Source organism: Dipodomys ordii, unplaced genomic scaffold, assembly GCF_000151885.1.
Source record: "Dipodomys ordii isolate 6190 unplaced genomic scaffold, Dord_2.0 Scaffold95, whole genome shotgun sequence".
Taxonomy (NCBI): Eukaryota; Metazoa; Chordata; class Mammalia; order Rodentia; family Heteromyidae; genus Dipodomys; species Dipodomys ordii.
In genome coordinates this window covers 5,673,556-5,700,168 of record NW_012267311.1, presented here as the reverse complement: position 1 = coordinate 5,700,168, position 26,613 = coordinate 5,673,556, and the positions used below count along the sequence as shown (strand labels likewise).

Here is a 26,613-nt window from a genome sequence, read left to right as displayed (position 1 = left end):
AGGTATGAATCAAAGTTCATTTTTTTCCACATGGCTATCAACTCGTTATTTTAGAATATCAAGTATTTTTTTGCTGAAAAACTTTATTATATTGTACTAATCCTTTGTCAAAACTCACTTGAGGGTATATATGAGGCTCTAATTTTCTTTTTTTTGTTGTTGTTGTGAAAATACTGTACAGAGGGTTACAATTACATGGGCAAGATAATGATTACATTTCTTATCAAGCATTGTTGCCTCCTCCTTTGTTTCCCCTTCCCATCTCCCACCCCCCCTCACACTGACCCACCCCCACCCCCCGAGGCTCTAATTTTCTTATGATAGTAACATGCTGTCTTAAGGCAGAGGTGTTGAGAATGTATGTTCTATATTTTTTGGCAGCTAGAACTCAGGGTCTATTGCTACCATTCTACCACTTGAGCCATGCCTACAGTCCTTTTTTGCTTTAGTTTATTTTCCAGATAGGGTCTTGAACTTTTTGCCCCAGGGAACCTCAGACTATGATCTTCCTACTTTCACCTTCTAACTATCTGGCATTACAGGTGTGAACCACCATGTTCATGTTTGCAAGTCTGTCTGACTTTTACTGGGGCTGACCTAGAGCTGAGATCCTCCCATCTCCAACTCTTACATAGTTAGGATTATATTCTTTTTCTGTTTTTTTTTAAGAATGTTAAATTCCACTGTAGTAGGCAGTTAAACTACTGGCATACCCTTTGGTTCCTGTCAGACTTGCTTTTATTCTAACGATTTGAAGTAGAATAAACATCCTGTTTGAATCTTAGTGTGAACCACCATATTGTCTGGGCTGGAATTCCTTAGCTCTGTGTGACTTCTTAATACCACCTTTTAGTTCTTAGCCTTATAGTGGGCAATCTCTACTAAGGCTAACGAAGTCTTGCCCTGTGCGTGTGCCCATCCTGCCTTCAGCCAAGAGACTGCCCTATGCCGAGTAGTCCTCCTGCTCTGTCAGTTCAGGTCTCTTTCCTGACAAAGTCAGCCTTTTCTATAACACACAACTCCAGTCTGCCTGTTCAGGGACATGACATTCCTCTTTGCCTCCATCTCCATTTTCCACCATAAAGAAGTACCCCCAGGATAACAGCGGACATTGATGACACTCAGTGCCTAAGTGAGCTCTTAAGCATTGACTTTATTTGTTCAGCTCTGCAGTTGTGTATAGCAAGGGGGAGATGGTATTTCTAGTTATTCTGTCATGGCCTAAAGTGGAAGTTAGTTCATTTGGGGCATGTTTTTTGGATAGCTATGGAACATCTAAGTAGAGATGCCCAACAGACAATTGGGTATGCTCCTGTGGGGCATCAAAAGACACTTGAGGCTGGAAATTCAGGCTTTGTAGCCATGCATTTACAGTAGTAGTTAAAAAGCCAGAGAAGGGATGTGATTGCTCAGCTACAGAATAGATAGAGAATGGGTAAAAAAAAACAACATTTTTTCTCAGATGCCTCTAGTGGCTGAGTGTGTGCTCATGCATGAGGCCTTGAGTTCAATCTCTGTTACCACCAAAATAATAAGACAAAAGAACATTTCCCTCTTTAAAAGATTGAAAAAGTATAGCTTAAAAAAGAAGTCCAGGCACCTGTGATCCTAGCACTCAGGAGACCAAGTCTGGCCTCCCGTACAGCTGAGGACTGATTAAAATCTCACTTGGATGTCTATTACAACAACAAAAAAATACCCGGTAGCTGAGAGAGCATCTAGCAAGCCCCAGGCCCTGAGTTCAAGCCTAGTACCAAGAAAGGAAGAAGGAAGGAAGGAAGGAAAGAAGGAAGGAAAGAAGGAAGGAAGGAAGAAATCAGTCAATCTACTTGCCCAGTCTGTATTACTAGTCTGTGGGTTAAAGCCACCTCAATCTTGAGGAAGCTGAGCACATTCCAGATATGTAGCTTTCTTGGGCTTAGGTAACTGGTAAGTATGAACTCTGTTGGCATAAAACAGGAAAGCTAAAGCCCTGAAGAGGGTTAGAGTCCACTCTGTTTTTGTAGTTCTGTAGGTAGGGCTTCCGACTTAGAAGTTCTCTGGGGCATCTTACTCAACCTTCTTGTGTTTTAGGTTTGGGAAATTGATTATCTTAAATGACAGGGAGCTAGAGCTGTTGCTTAGTGGTAGAATATATGAAGCCCTGAGTTCGGTCTTCAGCACTCCAGAAACTTAAATGAATTTTAACCAGGTACAGAGAACAGAAAATGTATGTAACCAGTTTATGCCAGAAGGAAGATTTATTATTATAAGACTACAGAATTTGATAGCACTCAAAAGGCAAAGAGAAAGCTGAATGTAAGAGTAGACTAGGGCTTTGACCTGCTGAGAAACTGGGACACCACTTACTTGTTCCCTATTCTCTTATTCTGCGTGTCTGATTCAATCTTCTCCTAGTGCAAATCAGTTTCTGCTCTTCTCCCAGGGGAAAGTGATCACTATTAACTATTCCTGAGTTTATAGTTTTTGAAAGAAGCATTCATTCCCCATTATTCAGGAAGGAAGCCAGCCTGGTACTCGAATAGTACCAGGATAAGGTCTCAGTAGCCCACTGGAATCCATTGTAACCAATCACTTGCAGTCCAGAGGTTGGAGTATCTGTTTTTTCAATGCACACAACTTCAGGAAGCCCTCCCTCTATATAAATCATGTGGTATAAATAGTTACTAGTAGGAATGCTATTTTCCAGAGACAACAAGGAGGCAGATGGCTGGGCAGCCAGCCTAGTAAATGTTTAGAAGCACTAGGATTACATCAGTGACAAGTAGCGAGCCAGAACTAAAACCCATGAACTCTTTCCGGGACTACCCCACTGGGGAACAGTAGCAGTTACTTATCTAGGAATGAGGAGAGACAGACACTCAGTTTACATTCATACTGATATAGTAATAGTCTCTAGGGAGTCAAGCGCAATCAATCTAGACTCTAGAACCATCACAGCTAAAAATGGGCTCAAAAGTGAGCTATGAATCCCTCCTGAGTAGATTCCACAACATCTAGAAGCATCAGAACTCAGTACTTCTAGAACATATACACACAGGATCACCTTTTGTCTTTTCATTTTTATCTCCCTTCTACTTGGCTCTCGCATCAAAAGGTAGGATACCTGGCTGCCAGGAGTTCTGGGGTTCTATCCTTAGAGTATCTGACCAAAGAGAAAAGAGCCTTCCCTATTCATGCCAGGCAGAAAAATCTGAAAGTAGCTGATTGAGGGGATTGAGTGCTCTGATTGGCTGAGCCTTGTTTGTTTATTCATCTTTGGGGTCAGGAGGTGGTGGGCATTTGTAGACGGGTGATGGTAAGCAAGCAGGATAGACAGAATCCTGTTTTGTGTCTTTCTCCCAGGAAACCATGGAGGCTGGCGGCCTCCCACTGGAGCTGTGGCGTATGATCTTAGCCTACCTGCACCTTCCTGACCTGGGCCGCTGCAGCCTGGTTTGCAGGGCCTGGTATGAACTGATTCTCAGCCTCGACAGTACTCGCTGGCGACAACTATGTCTGGGTTGCACCGAGTGCCGCCACCCCAACTGGCCTAACCAGCCTGATGTGGAGCCTGAGTCTTGGCGAGAAGCTTTCAAGCAGCATTACCTTGCCTCCAAGACCTGGACCAAGAATGCCCTGGATTTGGAATCCTCTGTCTGCTTTTCTCTGTTCCGTAGGAGAAAGGAGCGACGCACGCTCAGTGTTGGCCCAGGCCATGAGTTTGACAGCCTAGGTAGTGCCTTGGCCATGGCCAGCCTGTATGACCGAATTGTACTATTCCCGGGTGTGTACGAAGAACAAGGTGAAATCATCCTGAAGGTACCCGTGGAGATTGTGGGCCAGGGGAAGTTGGGTGAGGTGGCCCTACTAGCCAGCATTGACCAGCACTGCTCAACCACACGCCTGTGCAACCTGGTCTTCATGCCAGCCTGGTTCTCACCCATCATGTATAAGGTGAGTGTCCACCATCAAGAAAGTGCCTTCCAAGCCTGAGCCCAGGAGCTTGGCTTCTCTTCTTGGGTTCCCTTGTTTGGTGGGCATTGAGAGTTTAGTGGTTATTTCTATATACACACTCCTCTGAGGCAATGAGTTGAAAAATAGCCCTTGGGATCAGTAGAGTTTGAAACTGCGCTTTACTCCTGTCAACGCTGCTTTAGTGCGTCAGTGGCTCACACCTGTAATCATAGATATTCAGGAGGCTGAAGTCTGAGATCTGACTGTCCAAGCAGACAAATCTGAGAGACTCTTATCTCCAATTAACCAGTAAAAAGCTGGAAGTGGGGGTGTGGTTCAAGTGGTAGAGCCCCAGCCTTGAGAGGAAAAAGCCCCAGAACTGGCAAAACAAAACCCTGTATTAGCAAGTAAGTCATGGAATTGGGGCCAAAATTATTAATACCTCCCTCCTCCCTAACTGGACCGACTGGAGCTATAGATAGTGCATATCATTGGGGTCTAGGTTCTGGGAGCATGCAGCTCCCAGTAAAACACACTGGCTGCTGAAAGACGAAACCAGGGAGACAGGAGGCTGTGCTGAAGTGTCTTCAGCATGTGAGCCCCACCCCACGTGGGGTTGAAGAAGACAAGTGTTCTTCTGAGATTAGCTACTTCTCAGAGGTACCAGGAGAGTGCATAAGAAAACCCAGTCCTTTCATGAACACAGAGCAGAAGTAAGCATGTAATCAAAGCATTGGTAGATCCTGACAGAAAAATCTAGAGCTTCTAATTGCCCAGAAGCTGACTGCAGTATTTGGATTATGTGCCTGTTCAGGAAAAATTACATTGCCACTATTACTTCCAATAACAACTTAGGTTTGCAACGAACATCTTACCACCAGTTATTTGTGATCACTTAATGTGTGCCAGGCATGTGCCTTACAGATGTTTTCTCATTATTCCTTTCTACCACTGCCTGAGATGTGTAGTAGTAATGTCTGATGGTATAAGTGAGGAGAACAAGGCTCAATAAGAGCAAGTGATGTGTGTGTCAGGGTCTCAGATTTAGTAAGGTGTTTATAATCTAGATGGCTTTCCATCTGTGACCTCATTTGATCCCCTCAATGAACTTTAGTGAACAAAGTACAAGTGGAGTCCCTATTGTGCAGGTGAGGGGCACTAAGGGAGAGCAATGCTAAGTAACCTTTTCAGATGGGTAGTTAGTGGTGTTAGAGCTCAAATCCATGCCTTCTGATCTAAGCACTTAAAAATTACATCGTGCTGGGTTCCTCTGAAACTTAAAAGCCTGCATTTTATGTAGAATATGTATTAGAAGGATGAATGAGCTTTTTTTTTCTTCTTGCTACAGACCTAGGAGACTTCATTTCTCAAAAACAAAAAAGTATTCCAGACCCTTTATAATACATTTACTTAGAGTAATATGTGCATTTGAGTCTGCTTCCCCTCAAAAGCACAGCTGTAGCTCCTGAAGGGAGGGACCTGGCCTGAGGCATCTTTGTGACTCTCCATCTGGTGTAGTATTTGGCATATATTTGTGCTCAATCCACAACTGTCTTCTAACTTAAAAAGGCACATGGGCGTGGGATGACCTTGTGGGGGAAAAAAGGCCAGTGTAATTTCATAGCAGTTGTCAGTGATTTGGGAGGAAAATCCTAGCAGTGGCTCTGTATCTCCAGAGATCTGGCCTTTATCCTTAGACAGGACCAAGGAAAGAGACCATGGACTGAAGTGTCAGCAAGAAAAAGGTAGGTTAGCTATAAGGAAGAACTTAGGCCAAGAGGAGTGGAGCTTTAGGAAGAAGCTTTCAAGAGAACTCATAACTAGAGAATATTAAAAAACTCTTCCAGGAATAAATGTGCTCAGATTATTAAATAGGATTGTAAGATGCTCATTTTATGGTTCAAGTGCATCTGATTCAATTTGTGTGGAATCTAGAAATTTTTTTTCAGAAATGTTGAGCAATTGGGTCATTCAAAGCTTGTCTTTCACTCAGGCTAAATCCAAGAGACCCAGATAAATTATGAATTTAGTGCTTCCCCAGCCCCAGTCTCTTAGGAGCTCTCTGTTCCTTGTGTCTGTGACCTTGGAAATAATAGCTAACTTTTACTGAGTACAAACTTTATTCCTGGCACTACATTCTGTACTTTTTCTTTTCTGGTGCCACTGGGATTTGAACTTAGAGCCTCTACTACTGAGCCGTTATCTCCAGCTCTACTTCCTATTGGTAATTTTTGAGATAGGGGTTTGTTTCCTGTCATTTATGGAATGACATGACAATATGCTTCACTGTATGTAGTTTCTCTGCACTGAGATGAAGTCTAAAGGGCTTTTCTGCCTGGGCTTGGGCTCTCACCAGTCTCAGCCTCCCATGGAGCTTAGGATGACAAACACACCTCACTGTGCCCAGCAATGGACTAAAGAAGGGTCTTGCGCTTTTCTGCCAGAACTGGCTTTGATCTATGATCCTCCAGTCTCAGCCTTCCAAGTAGCTAGGATTTTAGACATGAGCCACTAGTATCTATCTGAGTTTTATGCTTTATTAATTAGTAAACCTCATACTGCAGACTAGGAAACTAAGGCTTAGATAGATGAGGTAATTTATACTGGGAAGTGCCCTTGAGAAAGACAAAGGTCAAGTCTCTCCCATATGGTCCTCCCCAGAGCCTGTGCTCTTAACCACTGCTTAATGGCCATGGCAGCATCCCTCACCTCCTCTCTTCAGGATGCAGCCTGCTATCTTTTGCCGTGTTTCCACTGCATACCAGTAGTTGCATAGAGTGGACTCTCCCCATACCTTTAGGACTGCCTGTCCCCTCTTGGCTTAGCCTGTCTCCCCTCTGCCTGCAATCACATTCTGCATGGGCCAGTCCGAGTTCAGGCAGCTAGCTCTGTGGTGGGCTGGGGCAGCAGGCTCCTGGAAGACACAGGACTGTGGGCCAAGAGAAAACATGCATAAAGCGAAAGCACTTTGCAAGGGTGAGAGCTAGAGACATTTCTGCACATGATTTAACCCGTTCTTGCTAGAACCCAGTGACTGAGTGGGGACATCACATGCACACGCGTGCGCACACACACACACACACACACAACCCTTTTGAAGGCTTGGTAAAATCCAGCTCATATCCCACCTAATTGTGTTTGTAAAAATCCGTAGCTCTTGTGTGCATCTTTGATTACTTTGTCTCAAAGACTTACAAACAGGTACAAAAATTAAATCTCCTTTGTAACCAAGAACTCATTCAGTTTTGATACCTGTAAGAAGGAATAAATAATTCTTCCAATAGTTTGAAGTGATGGGGTTATTAATACCCATTCAGGTTGGCTGTAAGAATAAAGTTGATCATTTAAAAGCAAAAAAAAAAAAAGGAAAATAAAAAAGAAAATCTGAAGTGTTCCCAACCACATGGTTTCCCCTGAGTGTCTCCTGCTCCACCTCTTTCCCATGTGAATGTGTGTCAGTTCCATTTCATCCAGCATCAGCTGCCAAATCTCCCCCCACCCATGTTCTGGAAAGGAATGCATTGTCATCAAGCATTTCATAGCAGGTCAGGTAGCTCCCACTTCTCCCCAGTTCCTTTGGGCACCAGCTGACTCCCATACCCTGTGTAGTAGGGCAGAAAATCAGTGGAACATGTGAGCTTTTCCTGCCCTGCTCTCCTTTAAGAGCAGCTTGAGTGCTGACAGCACACAAAGGTTAGCTCTCAGCCAAGTGCCAGTGGCTCATGCCTGTAATCCTTTCTACTTAGAAGGCTTAGATCTGAGGATCATGGTTCAGTGCCAGTCTGGGAAGGAAAACCCATGAGACTCTTATCTCCAATAAACTACCCAAAAAAGCCTTGAAGTAGAGGTGTGGTAGAGCACCAGCCTTGAACCAAAAAAATAAAAAAGCTCAGGGACAGTGAATGAGTGCCCAAATCCTGAGTTCAAGTCTTAGGAGGTCATAAAAGAAAAAAATTACCTCTCTCATGGTGTCTTCTCTTCTTCTAGACCACATCAGGTCATGTCCAGTTTGACAACTGCAATTTTGAGAATGGACACATCCAGGTCCATGGCCCCGGGACCTGCCAGGTGAAGTTTTGCATCTTCAAAAACACCCATGTCTTCCTGCACAATGTGCCCCTGTGTGTCCTGGAAAATTGTGAATTTGTGGGTAGTGAAAACAACTCGGTGACAGTTGAGGGTCACCCATCAGCAGATAAGAACTGGGCCTATAAGTATCTGCTGGGGCTTGTCAGATCCTCTCCCAGTTTGATCCCCAAAGAGGACACGGACTTTTTAATGTCCCTGGACCTGGAGAGCCGCGACCAGGCCTGGAGCCCAAGGACCTGTGATATTGTCATCGAGGGCAGCCAAAGCCCCACCAGCCCAGCCTCCAGCTCCCCAAAGCCGAGCTCCAAGGCTAGTTCCCAGGAGGCTGAAGTGGCCAGCGATGTAGAAAGGGTGGCCCAGACCCCAGACAGCAGCGATGGAGGCCTGAGTCCCAGCGGTGAGGGTGAGGAGGAGGATGAAGAACAGCTCACGTACAGACTGTCCTACCAGGTACAGGGCCCACGTCCTGTCCTGGGAGGTTCCTTTTTAGGCCCACCACTGCCAGGAGCCTCCATTCAGCTACCCAGCTGCCTGGTGCTGAACTCACTGCAGCAGGAGCTACAGAAGGACAAGGAGGCCATGGCGCTGGCCAGCTCCGTGCAGGGCTGCCTCATCCGCAAGTGCCTCTTCCGGGACGGGAAAGGAGGCGTCTTTGTCTGCTCCTATGGCCGGGCCAAGATGGAAGGAAACATCTTCCGCAACCTGACTTATGCAGTGCGGTGTATACATAACAGCAAGGTACTGTTCTAATCGTGGACATAGGAGAAGACCAGGCATCCCTGGGTCACCTGGAGCATGATGGTTGGCTGTTAAGAGGGCTCCTGAGATTTATAGATAAAGAGGGTGTCATAGGATGTTTTGTGTGTGTGTGTGTGTGTGTGTGTGTGTGTATGTTGCTATAGTGGGGGTTGGAACCTAGGACTTGACACGTGCCTAGTAAGTGCTCTACCACTTGAACTAAGCCCTCAGATCCTTTGTTTATATTTTGTTTGCTTAAGAGCCTTGCTAACTTTGCCCAGGCTTGTCTTCAGCTCTTGATCCTCCTGAGTAGCATCTTGCTTGTGTATGTCTGTGTGTGTCTCTGTGTGTGTACTGATACTGGGGGCTTGAATTCAGAGCCTGGGTACTCTCCCTGAGCTTCTTTGCTCAAGGCTAGTGTTTTACCACTTGAACCATTTCTGGCTTTTTTGGTGTTTAATTGGAGATGAGAGTCTTACAGATTTTCCTGCCTAGGCTAGTTTTGCACCACAATACTCAAATCTCAGCCTTCTGAGTAGCAAGGATTATAGACAGGAGCTACTGGTGCCTGGCATTTTAAAAATAATTTTTAAAGCTTATTAACACTTTGCTTCATGTTCATCATCTGACTCGGACAGGATAGAAATTATTCTTCCCATTTCATAGAAAAGGAAACAGAGGCCTAAAAAGGGAAGGTATCTTACTCAGGGTCACACAGAAAGTTTGAGGGAGAATAGTGTTCTAGAGCTCAGGACTGTGTATTCACTATGCTGCTTCTCAGACATGCTGTGCATGTCCTAGTAGAAGAAATAAGACAAGATTCATGGAGACATGATCACTGTTTCACCTCAGGTTCAAGTGGTATAGCTGAGAAGGCTTTTGAGAAGAAGAGCTGTCTGTGCTGAGTAAATAAGTAGAGGCCCAGGGAAAATGGGCCCTATGTGATGGAAAGGGGACCCACAATATATGCAGTGAGCCATTCCAGCAGCAGGAACGTCCTGTGCTGGGCTTGGTTGTAGTGCTGCCTTCACCCTTGTTAGTGGGGACAGGTTGAAAGATGAAGCAACAAAAGGTGAGCAGGTGCCACCTCTCCCGGGGCCTGGAAAGGTGGACCTTATGTTAAGAGCAACCCAGAGATATGATTAACACCTTGGCTCTAGGCAGGCATTCTGGGTATGGCAAGACAAACTGCAATTCCACTAATGATTGGTACCAGGAAGGAGGGCTCTGAAAGGAAAGACAGGCCTTACAGAAGAGAGCCTGGCACAGCACTTTGGTTCTCTGTTGCTGTGAACAGTACCTCTGCTTCTGGCAGAGGACGTGAGCATTCCTGTCTGGCCTTTCTCACTGGGGCTGAGGGCCTGGTGCCATGGTGTTGGCAGAAGTATTCAGGAAACTAAAGGGGACGGTGCAGATGTCAAACGTGGATCTTACAGGCTTCTAGAATAGTTAGTAACAGTTACACTTTATTTCCATATTACCCAGCCCACTTCCAAAAGGGATTTTTAGGTAATGTTACTCTTAAGATTGTGCTATAAACAGAAAAGAAAAGGTCAAATAAAAGGGTAATGGGCAAGGAAGGAGGGATACCCTGATGGAAGAATATGCTTTAAGCCCTCAGGGACCACACTATCCTCCTTTCATAATTATTTAGAATATGGCCTTTCAAGCCAGGCTCCAATGGTTCAGGCCTGTAATCCTAGCTACACAGGAGGCTGAGATCTGAGCATCATGTTCGAAGCCAGCTTGAGAAGGAAAATCTGTGAGACTCTTTTATCTCCAATAAACTACTCAGAAAAAGCCAGAAGTGGTGCTGTGGCTCTTGAGCAGAAGAAGCCCAACGACAGCACCGAGTTCAAGCCCCAGGACCGCGACAGAAAAAAAGAATAAAGAATATTTTCAGCCAGGCTTGGTGGAACATGCCTGTAATCCTAGCACTTGAACGACAGGCCAGGAAGATGACAAGGTTGAACCCAGACTGAGTTACATAGTGAGATCCTGTCTCAAAAACAGAAAAGAAGAAGAAGGAGGAGGAGAAGGAGAAGGAAGAAGGGCTAGGATTATAGCTCAGTGGTAAAGTGCTTGCCTAGAATACACAAGCCACAGCTTGGTTCCCAAGCCTCCCTCCCCACCCCCTGCAAAAACAACAAACAAACAAACAAAAACAGCTAAATAATTGGCCTTGGTTTCTTTTTTCTTTTCTTTTCTTTGTTTTTTTTGTAAGTCATGGGGCTTGAACTCGGCCTGGGCTCTGTCCCTCAGTTCTTCAGCTCAAGGCTAGCACTCTACCACTCGAACCACAGCACCACTCCAGCTTTTTCTGTTTATGTGGTGCTGAGGAATCGAACCCAGGGCCTCATGCAGGAAAGACAAGCACTCTACCACTGAGCCACCTTCCCAGCCCAGCCTTGGTTTTCTTAAGTGGAAGAATGATGGGAGGGAGAAGAGTTCCCGTGTGCTTGGTGTTTGCCGGGACAGGTGAGCTTTAGAAAAGATCTATCCTAAGCGGAAGGGATAAATCTGGATCTGGATCCATTAAAAATAGCTGCATCTTTGAGCCCCTGTGAAGTCTTTATGCAACCCCAGTGCATGAAGTTTAAAGTCCCCAGAACCCATTTCTGTAAGCATCCTTTCCATCCATCCTTCAGTTATGTGGCCTGGGCTCAGGGCCAAGCTTCAGTCTGGGTTTTGGTAAAGCCTCAACAGGAGACTGGTTGGTAATGAGCCCATAGGGTGCTCTGCCAGGCTGTGTGGAGAGACCCTGTGCTCTGGAGCGCACAGTGGGAAGGTAGATGCCACAGAGGTTCCCTTCTCACCTGTGGGTGAACTGGAGGTGAACTTTACCAGATGGTAAGGTCTCAAGTGTTCCCCCGTTGGTTGCTAACAAAACCGTGACAGCAAAATAAATGACTTTCCCTTGTCCACTTAGATTGTCATGCTCAGGAACGACATTTATCGCTGTCGAGCGTCAGGCATTTTTCTTCGCTTGGAGGGAGGAGGCTTGATCGCAGGCAACAACATTTACCACAATGCGGAAGCTGGTGTTGACATTCGGAAACGGTCCAACCCACTCATTCTGGTACTTTTTCCTATCTTCTTTCCTTCTTCAGGATGGCTCCATTAAGGTTGCCATCTTGGGCTGGGAATATGGCTTAGTGGTAGAGAGTTCTTGCCTAGCATGCATGAAGCCCTGGATTCGATTGCTCAGTACCACAAACAGAAAAGACCAGAAGTGGGGCTGTGGCTCAAGTGGTAGAGCACTAGCCTTGAGCACAGAGAAGCTCAGGGATAGTTCTAGCCCTGAGTTCAAGCCCCAAGACTGGCAAAAAAAAGGAAGAAAGAAAAAGAAAGAAAGAAAGAAAGAAAGGAAGGAAGGAAGGAAGGAAGGAAGGAAGGAAGGAAGGAAGGAAGGAAGGGGAAAAAAGGCTGCCATCTTGAATTTATGTACTTCCAGTTTATAAGTGAATGTTGCCCTTTTTTGTGTCCTTATGACTTTCTCTTCCATACATTAATAATGACTGTGGGCAAGTCACTTCCTATGGTCTTCCCATCATTAAAGAGGAGGTGGACAGGGAAATTTCACAGGGCCCTCCTTCAGCCCTGATATGTGGTTGGTTTTAAGTACCATAAGAATCAACATACAGGGTTGAGTGCAGTGGCTCATGTTTGTAATCCCAGTTCCTTATGAGGCAGAAGAAAGATTGAGTCTGAGACTTTTTCCCCTTGGAATTTGCCCCTAGCAAAAATGTGAAATCCTAACTTGTAGCAAAAAGGGCTGGAAGTGTGGATCAAGTGGTAGACTGCCTGCTTAGCAAGTGTGAAATGCTGAGTTCAAACCCAGTACTGCCCCAAAATAAAACAATAAAGACATGATGTCTTCCCTAAAAGACATTTGGTCTTAAAATCAAAATGAAACCCTACCTAGTTAGCCCATTCTTCCTATAAGGAGGACACACTGGGTATTTTGTCCTGAAGATTATTTGTCTCATGGGCCTGTAAGGGTGTATTTAGCTTGCTGTTATACCAGTGTAAACCTGCTTAAGATCTTAAACTGTGTGACAGGGGCCATGAGAGACCACCATTTCTTCAGAATCAGATTTCTAGAAATAGGGAAATTATAGGTCTTGGATAAAATAAGACCCTTCCCCAGTAAGCCAGATACTTTACTAAGCCCTTTGTACATGTTTACCTAATTATCCTTCACCCATGGGAAATAAGACAGTGACTGCCCCCATTTACAGGTATAGGCATTGGGAACAAAAAGGTTAAAGACCTTGCCCAACTCCATGTGGCTGGTGACACGTGGGATTTAAATGCAGGTGGTCTGACTCAGGGTTGTTCTTCCTTGCCGTCCTCTCTTGACTGGCCATGCAAATGTAGAGAAAGGAAAAGTTCCCAGCTTAAAGAACAAAGCCTCACCTACCCAGTGCCCTCTTCCATGCCAGGGAGCTGCAAGGCTATTGTCATTCCCCCATTTTCAGGAAGAGGAGGACAGCCATGTGACAGTGTGGTCCCCACAGTGTCCATCCTGGCCCAGGCATGTGGACAGTGATGGAGCCTTCGGCTTCTCACCAGCATGCCTGACCTGTTTTCCATAGTGTCTCACTTCTACTTGCAGTGTAACCAGATCCACCATGGCCTTCGTTCTGGCATTGTTGTCCTTGGCAATGGGAAAGGCATCATCAGAAACAACCAAATCTTTTCAAATAAAGAGGCTGGCATTTACATCCTGTACCATGGAAATCCAGTTGTAAGGTAGGTGCCCAGATTATCTGGCTGTGCCACGATCCCATCTCCCTGTTCTCATCTGTTTCCCCGCTCTCTGTGTATGTTCCATTTGAAAATATGTTTGTTCACAACTGTACAGATTTCAGCAGAGACCTCACACTCTAATTCCACCCTAATAACACAACTGCTCTGGTGCTTCTGCCTTCTTTTTGCATTACCTGTTGTGTTGGCATTCTGTTCAGCAAACCACTGCGTACTCTTAACAGGGATGACAAAGGTAAACAGGGGTGGTCTGTGCTCTCTAGGAGCTTATTATAGCCTGGAAGACATTCACGCACAGAAATACCATAAGACAGGAGTAAAATCGGGATTTCCATTCACATGCCACAGTTGGGAGTGGCCACCTGGGATGCTATGTTAAAATCCACATACTTCCTCTGAAAACATGCTATGACTAAATAGTGATCTAAACTGTAGTGAGAAGAACAGTGTTCTCTATCTACCAAACTAGCTATGATATGGGACAGAGTGTGACAGATGCCATCAGGTGATGTCAAGAGAAGAAGATCATTCTGACTAGGAGGATATGGGTGGGAAAGCTTTGTGTCTGAGGTGGATTTGAACTTTGAAATATGGGAAGCAAGCTGGGCACTGGTGGCTTATACCTGTAATCATAGCTACTCAGGAGGCTGAGCTCTGAGGATTGCGGTTGAAAGCCAGCCTGGGCAGGAAAGTCCATGAGAGTCTTATCTCTAATTAACCACCGGAAAACCAGAAGTAGTACTGTGTAAGTAGTAGAATGCTAGACTTGAACAAAAGAGCTCAGGGACAGAGCCCAGGCACTGAGTTCAAGCCCAATGACCACCAACAACAAAAAGCAAACATGGGAAGACTCAAACTCTCATGAAATTGGAGGTGGGCATTCCTAGGAAAAGAAATGACATGAGCAAACAAAGTAGAGCCCAGCAGATCCAGGAGTGAGCAGTCTACTGTGGCTTGAGGGGTGGGGGTGGAAGGGGAATAGAATATTTTTTTTATTGAAACTGTCCCTGAAAGTCTTGGATTCTATGATGACTTTAAGATGACTTTTTATACCCATGTGGCAGCGTCTCTGCCATGCAGCATAGTGGAAATGAAGGTAGAAAAGAAGGCTTGAGGCTGGGCACAGATTGCTTGCCCCTACAATCCTAGCTACTTAGGAAGCTGAAACCTGAGGATCACCATTCAAAACTAGCCCAACTAGACAAATTTGTGAGATTCTTATCTTGAATTAACTGGCAAAAAGCCAGAGTTGGAGGCATAGATCAAATGGTAGATCAAGTGGCATCAGCTGTGAGTAAAAAAGTTGAGCAAGATTGAGAGATCCTGAGTTCAAGTACAGGCATGGGCATACTACTTCCACCCCCATACACATGGCCTTATATCAGCCAAGCTGAGGACAGTGGAGTTGGTTCTGTTGAGATAATGGCGAATCTGTAATAAAGGTTTGAGCTGAAGCCTCACACAGTTGTGCCGATCTTTAGGACCATAGCTGGCAATTAACCTGCAGTAAGAATGTTCTCCGGTGGTTTTCCTGTGCAATAGTCCATAGAGTATTTTCCAGGTGGTTGCATGGCACTTGTATTTATCACTCTGGAAAGTTTCAGAATATTCTGCCATTTTGATACCTCACAGTTTTTTACCCTGTTCTGTTAGTACTAGGCAAATACTTTTCACTGTTAAAGATAACTTGTGGTCCTGGTGTCCCTTGCAAGTTCTGGAAAACCAACTTTGAGTGAAGACTATCAGCATCGGATCAGTGACATGGTCTTTCACATGTGGCTAGTCACTGTGAGAGAACAGGTTGTGCAAACATAGTCACCCTGAGAGGACAGGGTGTGCTTCCTTCCTTTTATGAGGCTTGTGACAAGAGGCAGCGGCCTCAGGGGAGGACACAAAAAAGTCTGAGAGTGGGCTAGGAATGTGGCTTAGTGGTAGAGTGCTTGCCTAGCATGCATGAAGCCCTGGGTTCGATTCCTCAATACCATATAAACAGAAAAGCCAGAAGTAGGACCTATGGTTCAACTGGTAGAGTGCTAGCCTTGAGCCAAAGAAGCTCAAGGACAGTGTCCAGGCCCTGAGTTTAAGCCCCAGGGACTGGTCAAAAAGAAGGAGGAGGAAGAAGAAGAGGAAGAGGAGGAAGAGGAAGAGGAGGAGGAGGAGGAAGAGGAGGAGGAGGAGGAGGAAAGAAGGGGAAGTAGTAGTAATAGTAGTAGTAGTCATCTGAGGCTCCTGAGCTGCATGAATGAGGCAAACCCGATTTGCTGCTGGAGTTATAACTAATCACTCCTAAGCAAGCTTAGCATGGCCTCCTAGGATTTCTTCATGCCACCAAGACTTACCTGTGACCATACACCATGGTAACATCTGTTTAAAATGGTGTATATATAGGTAGATGACAGTAAAGAGAAGCCACAGAGAGTCACATATTATTATACTTACATCCCATAATTGAGAGTTTAGTTTTGGTCAAGCTGCCCCTCTAACTGCTAAGGATTTCTAAGTGTCTGGCTTATAGCACATTGGAACATGTGTTAGTCCTGGGGCATGATGATAGTCCTCTGGTCTCACCTTTATGTCGTGTCCTTCCATTTTAGTGGGAACCACATCTTTAAGGGCCGTGCAGCCGGCATAGCAGTGAACGAGAATGGCAAAGGCCTCATCACAGGTATGTTGGGAATTCCCTAGAGCCACAGCTAGCAGAAGATAACTGACAGCCACACCACCGTCCCCTCGGGTCGCTCCACCACCTTCTACCACTCCTTACCCAGCACATGCCTCCTTCTGTGACTAGGGACTGGTTCTCAGGGACATGGGCTCCTTACTGGCCACGTTTCCCATGAGGAGGGCCTAGCATAGTACAGAGGAGCGTCGGCCTTTACCAGGCCAGGTGCTGAGGCACCTCACTGGGTGGCTCACACCACTCCCTGAAGCACTGAGGCCTGATGACCTGTGTGAATCCTTCCTCTGGGCTGCTGCTCGCTCTGGAAATCTGGTCATCCTTGAGGTATCAGCTTGAATGTTACCTCTTCAAAGAAGCCTTCCCTGGCTTCTTCTTATATCATATTCATTTGTTGTACCCAAGACATCTTTATTATGGGACATTTTACTTAATCCCTTTCTTTCTGTTTGTTGTCAGTCTGGACTCAAGGCCTTGTGTTTGCTAGGCAGGCACTCTACCCTGTGAACTCCCTGCCCAATATTACTTTAGTGGTTTTTCAGGTATGGTTTCCTGTTTGCACCCAAGGCAAGCCTTAGACTTACTTATAGACCTTGCTTATTTGGCTGAGATTATAGGCCTGGCCCAAGGCAAGCCTTTCTCAGAAGATGACATGCAAGCCAGAACCTAAAAGATGGGATGAATCCTAAGAAAAGAACAGGGCCAACAGTGTGAGTAGATGGGCATGCTTGACTGGGGGTAGCTGGTGGGACTACAGTATAGGGAGTTTGGAGCAAAGAACATGAGATAGTGTCACGGAGCAGGAAGGGGCCCAACACAAGGGTCTCAGAGTCATTGCACCCAGGCCCAGGGGGCCGAGTACGCTCTGCCACAGTGTTGGAGATAGCAGTGCCAGGACCACCCTTCTGATCTGTGACTCTTCACCCACTCTCAGGAAAGGAGAGGCTTCCCAGGAGAGAGGAGAGCAGGAAAGTCAGTCAGGGTAGCTTCCCAAGCTGTGGAGAAACTTGTGGACTCTTCCTTGGGCTCTAAATGCCAGTTTCTTCTTACTCATCAATTTTAAGGCCACAAGATACAGTGAGGGCTGGGGACATGGGAATGCATAAGACAGACACAAACCTTTCCTCCAGAGAAAGCAGATGAGTGTCTGAAACATCAGCCAGCAGACTTGCATCAGGATGCTAAGTGCCAGAAGCAACAAGTATGGACATCTTGTTCTGCGATGTCCTTTCTCCAAGCTGTTCAAATCCTGACAGTGCCGGAGGTAGCTCTGGTGTGCTGACCTTCTTTCTGCCTCTCCATAGAAAATGTCATCCGGGAGAATCAGTGGGGAGGTGTGGACATCCGCCGGGGAGCCATCCCGGTCCTCAGGAGCAACCTCATCTGCTTTGGCTACTCAGACGGTGTGGTTGTGGGAGATGAAGGCAAAGGACTGATAGAGGGGAACACCATCTATGGTGAGAAGCTGGTTCCAGGGGGGGGGAAGGGGTGCCAGGGGACAGGTCCTGTGGTCCAGCCCTACCTGCGAGGCAGGAAGCCTGGGTTCCATGCTAGCTTGTAGGTCCTGAGAAGGTCACTAACTTCTCTCGGACTCAGACACTTCATGAGAAGAGGTGGAGTTGTTGCAAACCCTCTCACCATGAAGACCCCCCCCCATCACCTCATGATCCACACTGAGCTCAAGGGCTCAGCACAGCAGAGCTTTATCCTCCCACCAAGGAACATAACAAAAGGCAGAAGTGTTGCAGTTAAATTCTAACACATAAGCATCCAATTCCTCCTCCTTTCCTCATCCAACAGAAGGGCATCTATTCCTCATCCTTATACATCCCATCTGGATGTATATATTTGGGACAAAGCCATGATCTTTCCAGATTAAGTTTCCAATAATAATTATAGACAAGGTTTATCCAGGCCTACCTCTGCTAGGTTCTTCCTATGCATTGTCACATTTAATCCTTATGACTACCTTCAGAAGGTACTAAGGTACATTTAATCTCAATAGAAAGGTGGGGAAACTGAGGCATGGATCCTGGATAACCTGCTCTAGGTCCCAGCTGGAGAATGGTAGGGTCCTCCTGCAGAGACCCTTTCGCTATGAGCCTGTGTGCTTCTGATCCAAAAGTGTGGCTGGTCAGCTCTCACAGCTTGTGAGATTGGCCTACTTGTTGACATCCCTCCCATATGAAGAAGCAGCCCACAGCTACAGCTGCGACTTCACTTGTCCCAGTTCCTTTTGCATCCCCTCTCAGGGTGACCCTGGGTGCTGCCTCAGCCGTGGCTGGGTGTTAGTGACCTGCTCTGTTCACTGTCTCAGCTAACAAGGGCTGTGGTGTTTGGATGATGTCATCCAGCCTACCCCACGTCACCAGCAATCACGTGAGCTACAATGGCCTGTATGGAGTGGCTGTGTTCAGCCAGAAGGATGGCATCAGTGAGTTTCCTGGAGGCCATGGGGCCCAGGAGAACTTCAGTGAGGACGGGGATGCCATCCTCTGGGAGACAGAGCTGGAGAAGGAGGACGACCCACTGTGCCGGCCCATCACCATCGCGCTGGTGGAGTCCAACAGTATTAATCACAATGGAGGTGAGTGTATCAGCTCCTGCTGTCAAACCTTGAAGGGTCCTCCCTGTCTTAGACTGCAGACTGGTCTCAGCTTGGTCCTCCAGCCTCTCAGCTACTTCTTATCTGCTACCCACGCTCCTTGACTTCCTCTCTAAGCTTTTTCTTAACCTATTTTACTCATGCTTAAAATTCCTCCCATCCACACATCTCAAGGTAACTTGAACTTCCTGACCATCTGTGAATGCCTCTATCCTTTCCTTCTTTGAAATGTGGCCTCTCCCCATTCTCAGTGATATGTTTTATGGGGTGCAGAGTCATTTACGAATGAAGAAAGAAATCACTTTCTGGGCCCTGGGCAGCTCTTTCTTCTGGGATTGGCGGAAGGCAGGGAAATTCTAGTCATCGGCTCCAGCCTACCTCTATGGGAAATGGGGTCCATCCCCCCTAGTTCTAGGCTTCCTCCATATAGCTGGGCTGTTAGGGTAGGACAGGCAAAACACACTCAGCCACACCGGGGAAGCAGCAGACAGGTGTCACACTGAGATTTGAACTTGCAGACTCACTCCTGGTGTAGACCACTTCCATAGTCGTTGTCTTCCACACTGTCCCCTCCCAGTACTGCCCCAGTCCTGTTTCTGTGGAAGGCCGACATAAAAGCTGCAGACAGTCATTCTTCTCCAGGCCCTCCTCATCTCCCTCCCCACCCAGGTCTAGTTACCCTGATGAGTCAGGGGCCCTTGTAATAACTGCTTTATTCCACGCAGACATAGTTGCAAAGCATTTGTAACTGTTTACACGTTTTAGATTATGTATTGCTTCATATGATAGGAAATGATAGGATTTCCCTTATGAAGAAAATTTTCCAAAATAATGAGACAGGTTCCAGATCCATATGGGGGAAAAAAACTAAGACAGACACCTGCCTAACAGGCAGAGCCTGCAGGAGGTAATGAGCTGCTCATCACAGGAGGCACAAACAGTAGATAGGTGGTAGGGGACATTTCAGTGGGGTTGAGAGCCTAGGACAGGCCATTGAAGCCAAGGAATCTTCTCCCAGCCTGTGCCCCTGACCACCTTTGGTGAGGACGTCCTAGTGCAGCAGAAAGTTCTCGATGCCCCCTGGCTTCCTACTTTCTGTCATCAGCCTGGAAGATGACATCCAAGGCTGATCTGCAGGTCACTGCCTTTTCCTCCGGGTCTCTGTCCTGTGATAGACCATCCAAAGAAGGCTGTTCCTGACTCCTGTTATCAGGGCTGACCTTGTGATCACCCCCTCTGTCTGTAGCCTCGGGACTCTATGTCCAAAGCAGTGAGGTGCTGCACGTCATCTCCAATGTGATCCACGCTAATGGGGACAGAGGCATCTCTGTGGCCCAGAGTGGCCAGCTCACCCGAGTGGCCAACAACAGCATCTCCTGCAACCGCCAGAGTGGAGTCAAGGTGGAGACCCAGTGCAAGGTGGAGCTCCGGGGCAATGGCATCTATGACAACAGGGGCCATGGAATCATCACCAAGGGCGAGAGCACTGTTGTCGTTGAAAATGACATCATTGGCAACCGCGGCAGTGGGCTGCAGTTGCTGCCCAGATCTGACACTAAGGTAAGTGTGCATGTGTGTGACCTAGGGTGGCAGCAGAGGCCCAGCCCTGGCCCAGGCCCTCTGCTGAAGATCCACGCCATCAGTTCTGAGTGCTGCATGGAACACCATTCCTCCTGCCAGAACCCAGCCTGGGAAATGTGGTTGGGCTTCACCCAGGAGAGGACATGTAAACAGGGTCTTAAAGGATGAATAGGAATTCAGCAGCAGCATGCTAGGAATTGAGGATGTCAGTCACCTCCTAGATTTCATGGTGTTGGGAGCCTCTTAAGGTATCTTCATGGTGTATCCAGGTCAAGGTCAGGGCCGTGTCAGCTCTTTCTTAATGGAATGAGCTTGTTCAGGACCTGTTATGCAGTAGGTGCTTAATGGGGAGAGGACTCTTGGCACAGGGCTTCTGCACATACTACCCCCTATCTATCCAGAGTCCCCCCTGTTCCTATGCTACTTCATACAGCTGGACTAGTTGCATTCAGGAAAATTTCCTGATTGCCCTGAGCTGTCCGAGGTGCTGCTGCTTTTCTGGATTTGGATGTGCTTGTGTCCACCCTGCCTGATGAATACCTCCATGCGTTCTTCACCTGTATGTCTCCCCCACAGAATGTGAGCTCAGAGCATCTTTTATGCAAAGCCAGTGTACTGGGTGCTAGGGTTTCAGTGCTGAGCCAAACAAATACAGTTCCCCACCCCCTTGTGGAATTGTGAAGCTTACGGGCTCTTTTTAGCTCTAGAGCATCAAATTCCACCAACTTGGGCAAGGACAGAAGAGGCCCATACTTTGCATGTGAACCCCAGAGGAGCAGAAGGGGGCATGCTGTGGCTTCTTTGGGCTTTCAGGGGCCTTGGCTTCTGGCATCTGGCTTTTCCATATTGTTCCTTCTTCCTGGAAAAACTAACCCATGTTGAACTGCTACAGTTTGCCCACCACTTCCTGGCTCTGCCAGGCTGCTCTTGGTAGCCTATATTGAGATTCTCTGGATCTGTACTGACCTCCCAGCCTCAATTCACTTGTCTGGCCCCTGACTCGTCTGTAGGTTCCTAAGGTATAACAAATTCTGCCTGCTTCTCCTAGGTAATAAAGAACCGAATCCATTCATTCCGGGCCTACGGCATCGCAGTGCGGGGCCGTGCCAAGGCCTTGGTGCAAGAGAACATTATCTTCCAGGGCAAGAACAACAAGACCATCTTTCAGCAGATCACAAACAACCGAGAATGCATCATGCAAAACAACAAGTTCCTGGTCTTCAAGAAAAAGTACGTTTCTGTGGTTGCCTGAACCAGATTTTGAAAACCAGTGAGGTCACTGGGAAGCCAGCTGAGGCTGACAGATTGCAGCTTCTGACATGCCCACCACAGTCCTACCAGCTTTCCCTTTGTGTCAGGCCAAGTCTGGGTGGGGACTTGTGCCTGACTTCTTGTGAGGAAAAGAATCAAGGATGATCCAGGCACCTGTGGCTCATGTCTGTATTTGTAGCTACTCAAGAGGCTGAAATCTGAGGATTGCAGTTCAAAGCCAGCCCAGGCAGGAAAGTCTGTGAGACTCTTATCTCCAAAAACTGGAAGTAGAGCTGTGGCTCAAAATGGTAGAGTGCTAGCCTTGAGCACAAGAGTTCAGGGACAGTACCCAGGCCCTGAGTTCAAGCCCCACAACCAACAACAACAACAAAAAAGAATCAAGGATAGGTACTTTCACATCTCAGCTCTGTCATTAGCTATGTGATTGTGGGCAAGATATATAACATCTTTGAGTCTTACTTAGTAAACTTTCTTTAAAAGAACTAAAGTTGTAGAAAATTATTTTTTTAAACATTTAATTACTGGATACCAGTGGCTCATGCCTGTTCTAGCTACTTAGGAGGCTGAGATCTGAGGATCACAGTTTGAAGCCAGCCTGAGTTCAAATAGATCACCAAGAAGCTCAGTCGAGCTCTGGTTGAAGTGGTAGAGTTTGCTAACCTTCAGCATAAAAGCTTAAGGACAGTGCCCAGGCCCTGAGTTCAAGTCCCAAGACTGGTGCATGAGTGCGCGCACGCGCACACATAAACACACACACACACAATTTAATCAGAGAATCATCTTTTTAACATCTCAAAAAAGTAATAGTCATAATACAGTGATCCCTCACCTATGACGAGAGTTATATTCCAAAGACTGCTACGATAGGTGAAAATCTGGGAAGTAGCAGCCTTAGTCATCCCTCACTCATAGGTCACTTATTGCGGGGGGGGGGGGGTTCTCTACAATGTAGCTCCCAAGATAGGTGAGGGGTCACTATTTATGTATTTTTTCAAAAACCCATGATACTGTGAAGCTGTAATAAGTGAACCACGATATAGCAGGGGACAACTGTAAATCAAAATGTGCAGTGACGTGTACTTGAAATAACAAAGGTTTGAGTCAAGGTTCGGTTGTTTTGTTTCAGTATCTGTAGAATGAGGAGACTGGACTCAGAAGGAAGCAATTTAAACTATTAACTCCATTTATCAGGATTCCAAGCATAAGTACCAGTAGGAACAACTCAATTTAACTGAGCTGAAATGAAACATGCTTTCATGAACAGTGGCCTCTCATATTCAGCCTTTTGATTGGTCACTTGGGGAAACCCGGGGCTGTGGTCAAAGGTTGTATTTGGCACCTCCTCCCCACTGACCTCCCCTACTCAGGTCTGGCCCTTACCCTCTACCTGCAGTACCAGCAGAGCTGTTTTAACTGTTGATGGATGAACTGTTTTGATTGGTCAGTGCCTTGCTCTACTGCTGTAGTGACTATTACTACCATGTCACACCTGTGGTATTGAGTCTGTTTCCTGATGGATCTCCCTGCCCTTGTTGCCCCTAATCCTGCCAAGCTGACCTTCCTAAAAGAGAGCTCCAGGGCCATTCCATTCAAAAGCAAATATCTTTGCTGGCTCCCCATTCGTTGTCTTTTTCTAGTGGTATGAGAATTAGACCACAGAGCCTTATACTTGCTATGCAAGTGTTCCAACACTTGAGCCACATACCAGTCCTGGATCCCATTTTCTAGTAATGATTGTCACACTGTATTACATACTCATGTAGATAGGTTTAGAGAAAGTCCCTCATATAGGTATGTTCTATTATTCCTTAAGTTATTTGTAGTATTCTCCTGGTGTACCATTTACATTATAAACTGTCCTCAAAATAGGAATTTAAAAATATTAAAAACTAAATGGAGCTGGGTGCTAGTAGCCTGTGCCTGTAATCCTAGCTATGCAGAAGGCTGAGATCTGAGGATCAGTTTGAAGCCAGCCTGGGCAGGACAGTCCAAGAGACTCTTATCTCCCATTAACTACCAAGAAACTGGAAGTGGAGCTGTCTCAAGTGATAAGAACACTAGCCTTGAGCAGAAAAGATCAGGAACAGCTCCCAGGTAGTCCTTAGCACTGGAGAGCGCGGTAGACACATCCACACACACACACCAACTAAAGGGAAATTCTAAATTCCCTTCTATTGTTGAGTAGTTTTTATGTATAGAGGAGGGCAGTTTACCCATTCATCAACTGGGCATTTAGGCAGTTTCTAAGTTTCTCACACCTCAGCTCTCTGGGCTGTCACGACCCGGGGAGACAAAGCCACCTAGATTGGAACCCTAGGACCCAGTGAGTATGAGGCAAAGATGATTGCGGGGAACTCAGGTGCTCTTGATCTCCAATTTTACAGCCTCCTCCTTGCACCTGCAGGTCTGATACATGGCGCCTGGTGAACCCCCCAGCACGGCCTCATCTTGAAAACTCTCTCAGGGGCCCTTCTGCAGCCCACGGTGGGCAGAAGGTGGCAGCCATGGCAACCAGGATCACAGCCCGTGTGGAAGGTGGATACCACAGCAACCGTAGCATCTTCTGCACCATCCTGTAGGGTTGGAGACCCAACGAAGGCCCTCAGACTGGAAGTAGTGCCTGAGAAGACTTGTAGGCCCTCCCCTCTTAATCACCGCCCCCCTGGAAAAGCAGGTCCCAGGCCAACGTATCTCTAGACCCTTCAGATCAACCAGCCTCAGCAGGAATGAACTTGGAAGCACTTTCCAAGGAGAAAAAGGAACGGAAATTAGAGGTTTCCCATCACGCCAGCATTTAGAGATTATGAAGAGTTGGGGAAGCACCCTGAAGCTTTTATTGAGGTCAGGATTCTTCAGTTACAGGAAACCTTGCTTTATACACACGAAACCAGGGAAACACAGGTGGACTTCAGATTCTGGACCCAACCCTCTTTGGTTCCCTCCCGGGGTTGCACAGCCTCTAACTGCCTCTGGAAGCCATGGCTGCATTTGGTTCACTGAACGATATAGACTTGGACATAGCTTTGTGAGTGGAAGAGGAGTCCCTCTTAAAAGGCTGCCCAGGGATGACATGGGAACGTGCTACAAACTGGCAGGTGACAAGATGGCTTTCTTCAGGTATGTAGACAGGTGCTAGCTTGGAATGCAAGACGCTCGGGACATTAGCTCCATGTTTGCCACAGGGTCCCCTGTGAGCACACACAGCAGCTGTCCCTCCTGGCTCGTTTGTCCAGATGGAGGTGCCTGGGTCTTCAGCTGTCCACATCCTTATGGGTGACCACCTGCCTTTACTCACCCCATCATGTTGCCTATTCTGTGCCTTGGCTCAGCTTACCCCATCCCGGCATGCCCTTCCCTGCCATCTCCTGGTGTGCAGGTGATAGCTCAGACACTGCCATCTCTACCTGGTTCTCCCCCTTGCTCCCAAGGGCCATGTCTCCTCCTCTGAACCTCAGCAGCCCTTCCTCTGTTCCCTCAGGGCACTGAGCACTTTCTGCCTTGTTTCAAAACTATTCGGGTCCATACCCAGCCCCACCCACTTGCCTGTGAACTCTGAAGGTAGGGCCATATCTGACTGTGTCCCAAAGTCCCAGCCCAGAGCTAAGGTTAGTGGCCTGAGTGAGGCAGCCAGCTCCCAAAGGGCTTTACTAACCTGTACTGTGAATGTTCCAGAAGCAGTCTGGGCTTGGACCCTACTGCCTAAGGGGGCTGGATGCAGGGCCAGCCCTGCCTCAATCATCTCCCTCCTGCTCAGCCTTTAATGCAGGGCCTTCCTCAGCCTGTTGGGGTCACTGTCCTATCCTGGTCCTGATGGCTTCCCAGGCTGGTTCTGCCAGGCCCTCGGTGCTGCTCTGTTGGGTGGGTGGGAGCGCAGGAACCGGGAACACTGGCTTCTCCCTGAAGACTCTGGACACGAGCACTGGTCCCTCCATCCCCAGCACTGTCCTTTGCACTTGGTGGCCCCAATGTGAGTCGCTGTATAAAATGCTGCCTTTGTTATTTTGTAAAAAATGACTTTTCTGTGAACCAGGTACTTATGAACATCTCAATAACCAAAATAAAGTTCTATATTCTTTATTTTTAAAAAAGGTACTTTTAATGGGTGTCTTTTTTTGGTCTGGGCATTTCCTGATCAGATGCAGGGGCCTGGCTACTGGAACCTCTGTAAGGGGCGGGAAAATCCCAGGGGCCTCTTGTCAAGCCTGGCTCTAACTCATGACATGGGTTACATCTCTCAGAGGCTTAGTGTGTGTGTCACTCCAGTCCTCCCTGTCCCATCTCTGTGACGACCAGCAGTAACAGTTCCTCCTCAGCGTATCAACACATCTTCCCAACTAGTTACTCAGTGGCTTATAGCTTTTGCTAATCTATAGTGTCTTGGAGAAGCTAGTAGTTAATACCATTTTTTTTTGGTGTGTGTGGGGGCAGGTTTACTTTGTTGGGTTTTGTTTTTTCTACAATGCTGCAGATCAGACCCAGCTTTCATGAGCACTCTACATAAGCCACATTCCCGTCAGTAAGCTGTCTCTGAAGAAATCTTCATAGAAAATTGGTTTAGCTCTCTGCAGCCTGCTCCTGAGCCGAGGACGCTTGCCTTCCTTTGACCCTTTCATCTGGGCAAGAGTCTTCTGGGCCTATTCCAAATTTCTTCTATATCTTCCACATCATGTCTGGAGTTATATTGTCCACTATGTATCTATTTTTTTTCCAGTACTAGAATTTAAAATGGCCTTGTACTTACTTGCACTGCTTGCTCAGCTGGTGTTCTACCATTTGAGCCATGTCTCCAACTTAGCTTTTTACTGGTTTTGTTTTTTCTGCCCAGGTTAGCTTTGAACCATAATCCTCCAAATCTCCAGAATTAGGACTACTGCTTATTACCAAGCTACCAGCACCCAGCAAAAGTACTTTTTTTTTGGTTGTGGGGCTTGGAGCTTGGGCTCTG

At 46.8% G+C, this 26,613-nt stretch overlaps 1 protein-coding gene across 1 annotated transcript; it reads left to right on the top strand.

The window, feature by feature from the left end:
- Positions 1–3,344: 3,344 nt before the first annotated feature.
- On the top strand, positions 3,345–26,613 carry Fbxo10 (F-box protein 10). The gene is made up of 10 exons (XM_013026656.1): positions 3,345–3,936; positions 7,924–8,763; positions 11,693–11,842; positions 13,382–13,518; positions 16,128–16,198; positions 17,515–17,667; positions 18,528–18,797; positions 20,062–20,375; positions 21,445–21,626; positions 24,073–26,613. The coding sequence occupies exons 1-10, from the start codon at positions 3,352–3,354 to the stop codon at positions 24,245–24,247; spliced, it is 2,877 nt and encodes a 958-aa protein (XP_012882110.1). The 5' UTR covers positions 3,345–3,351; the 3' UTR covers positions 24,248–26,613.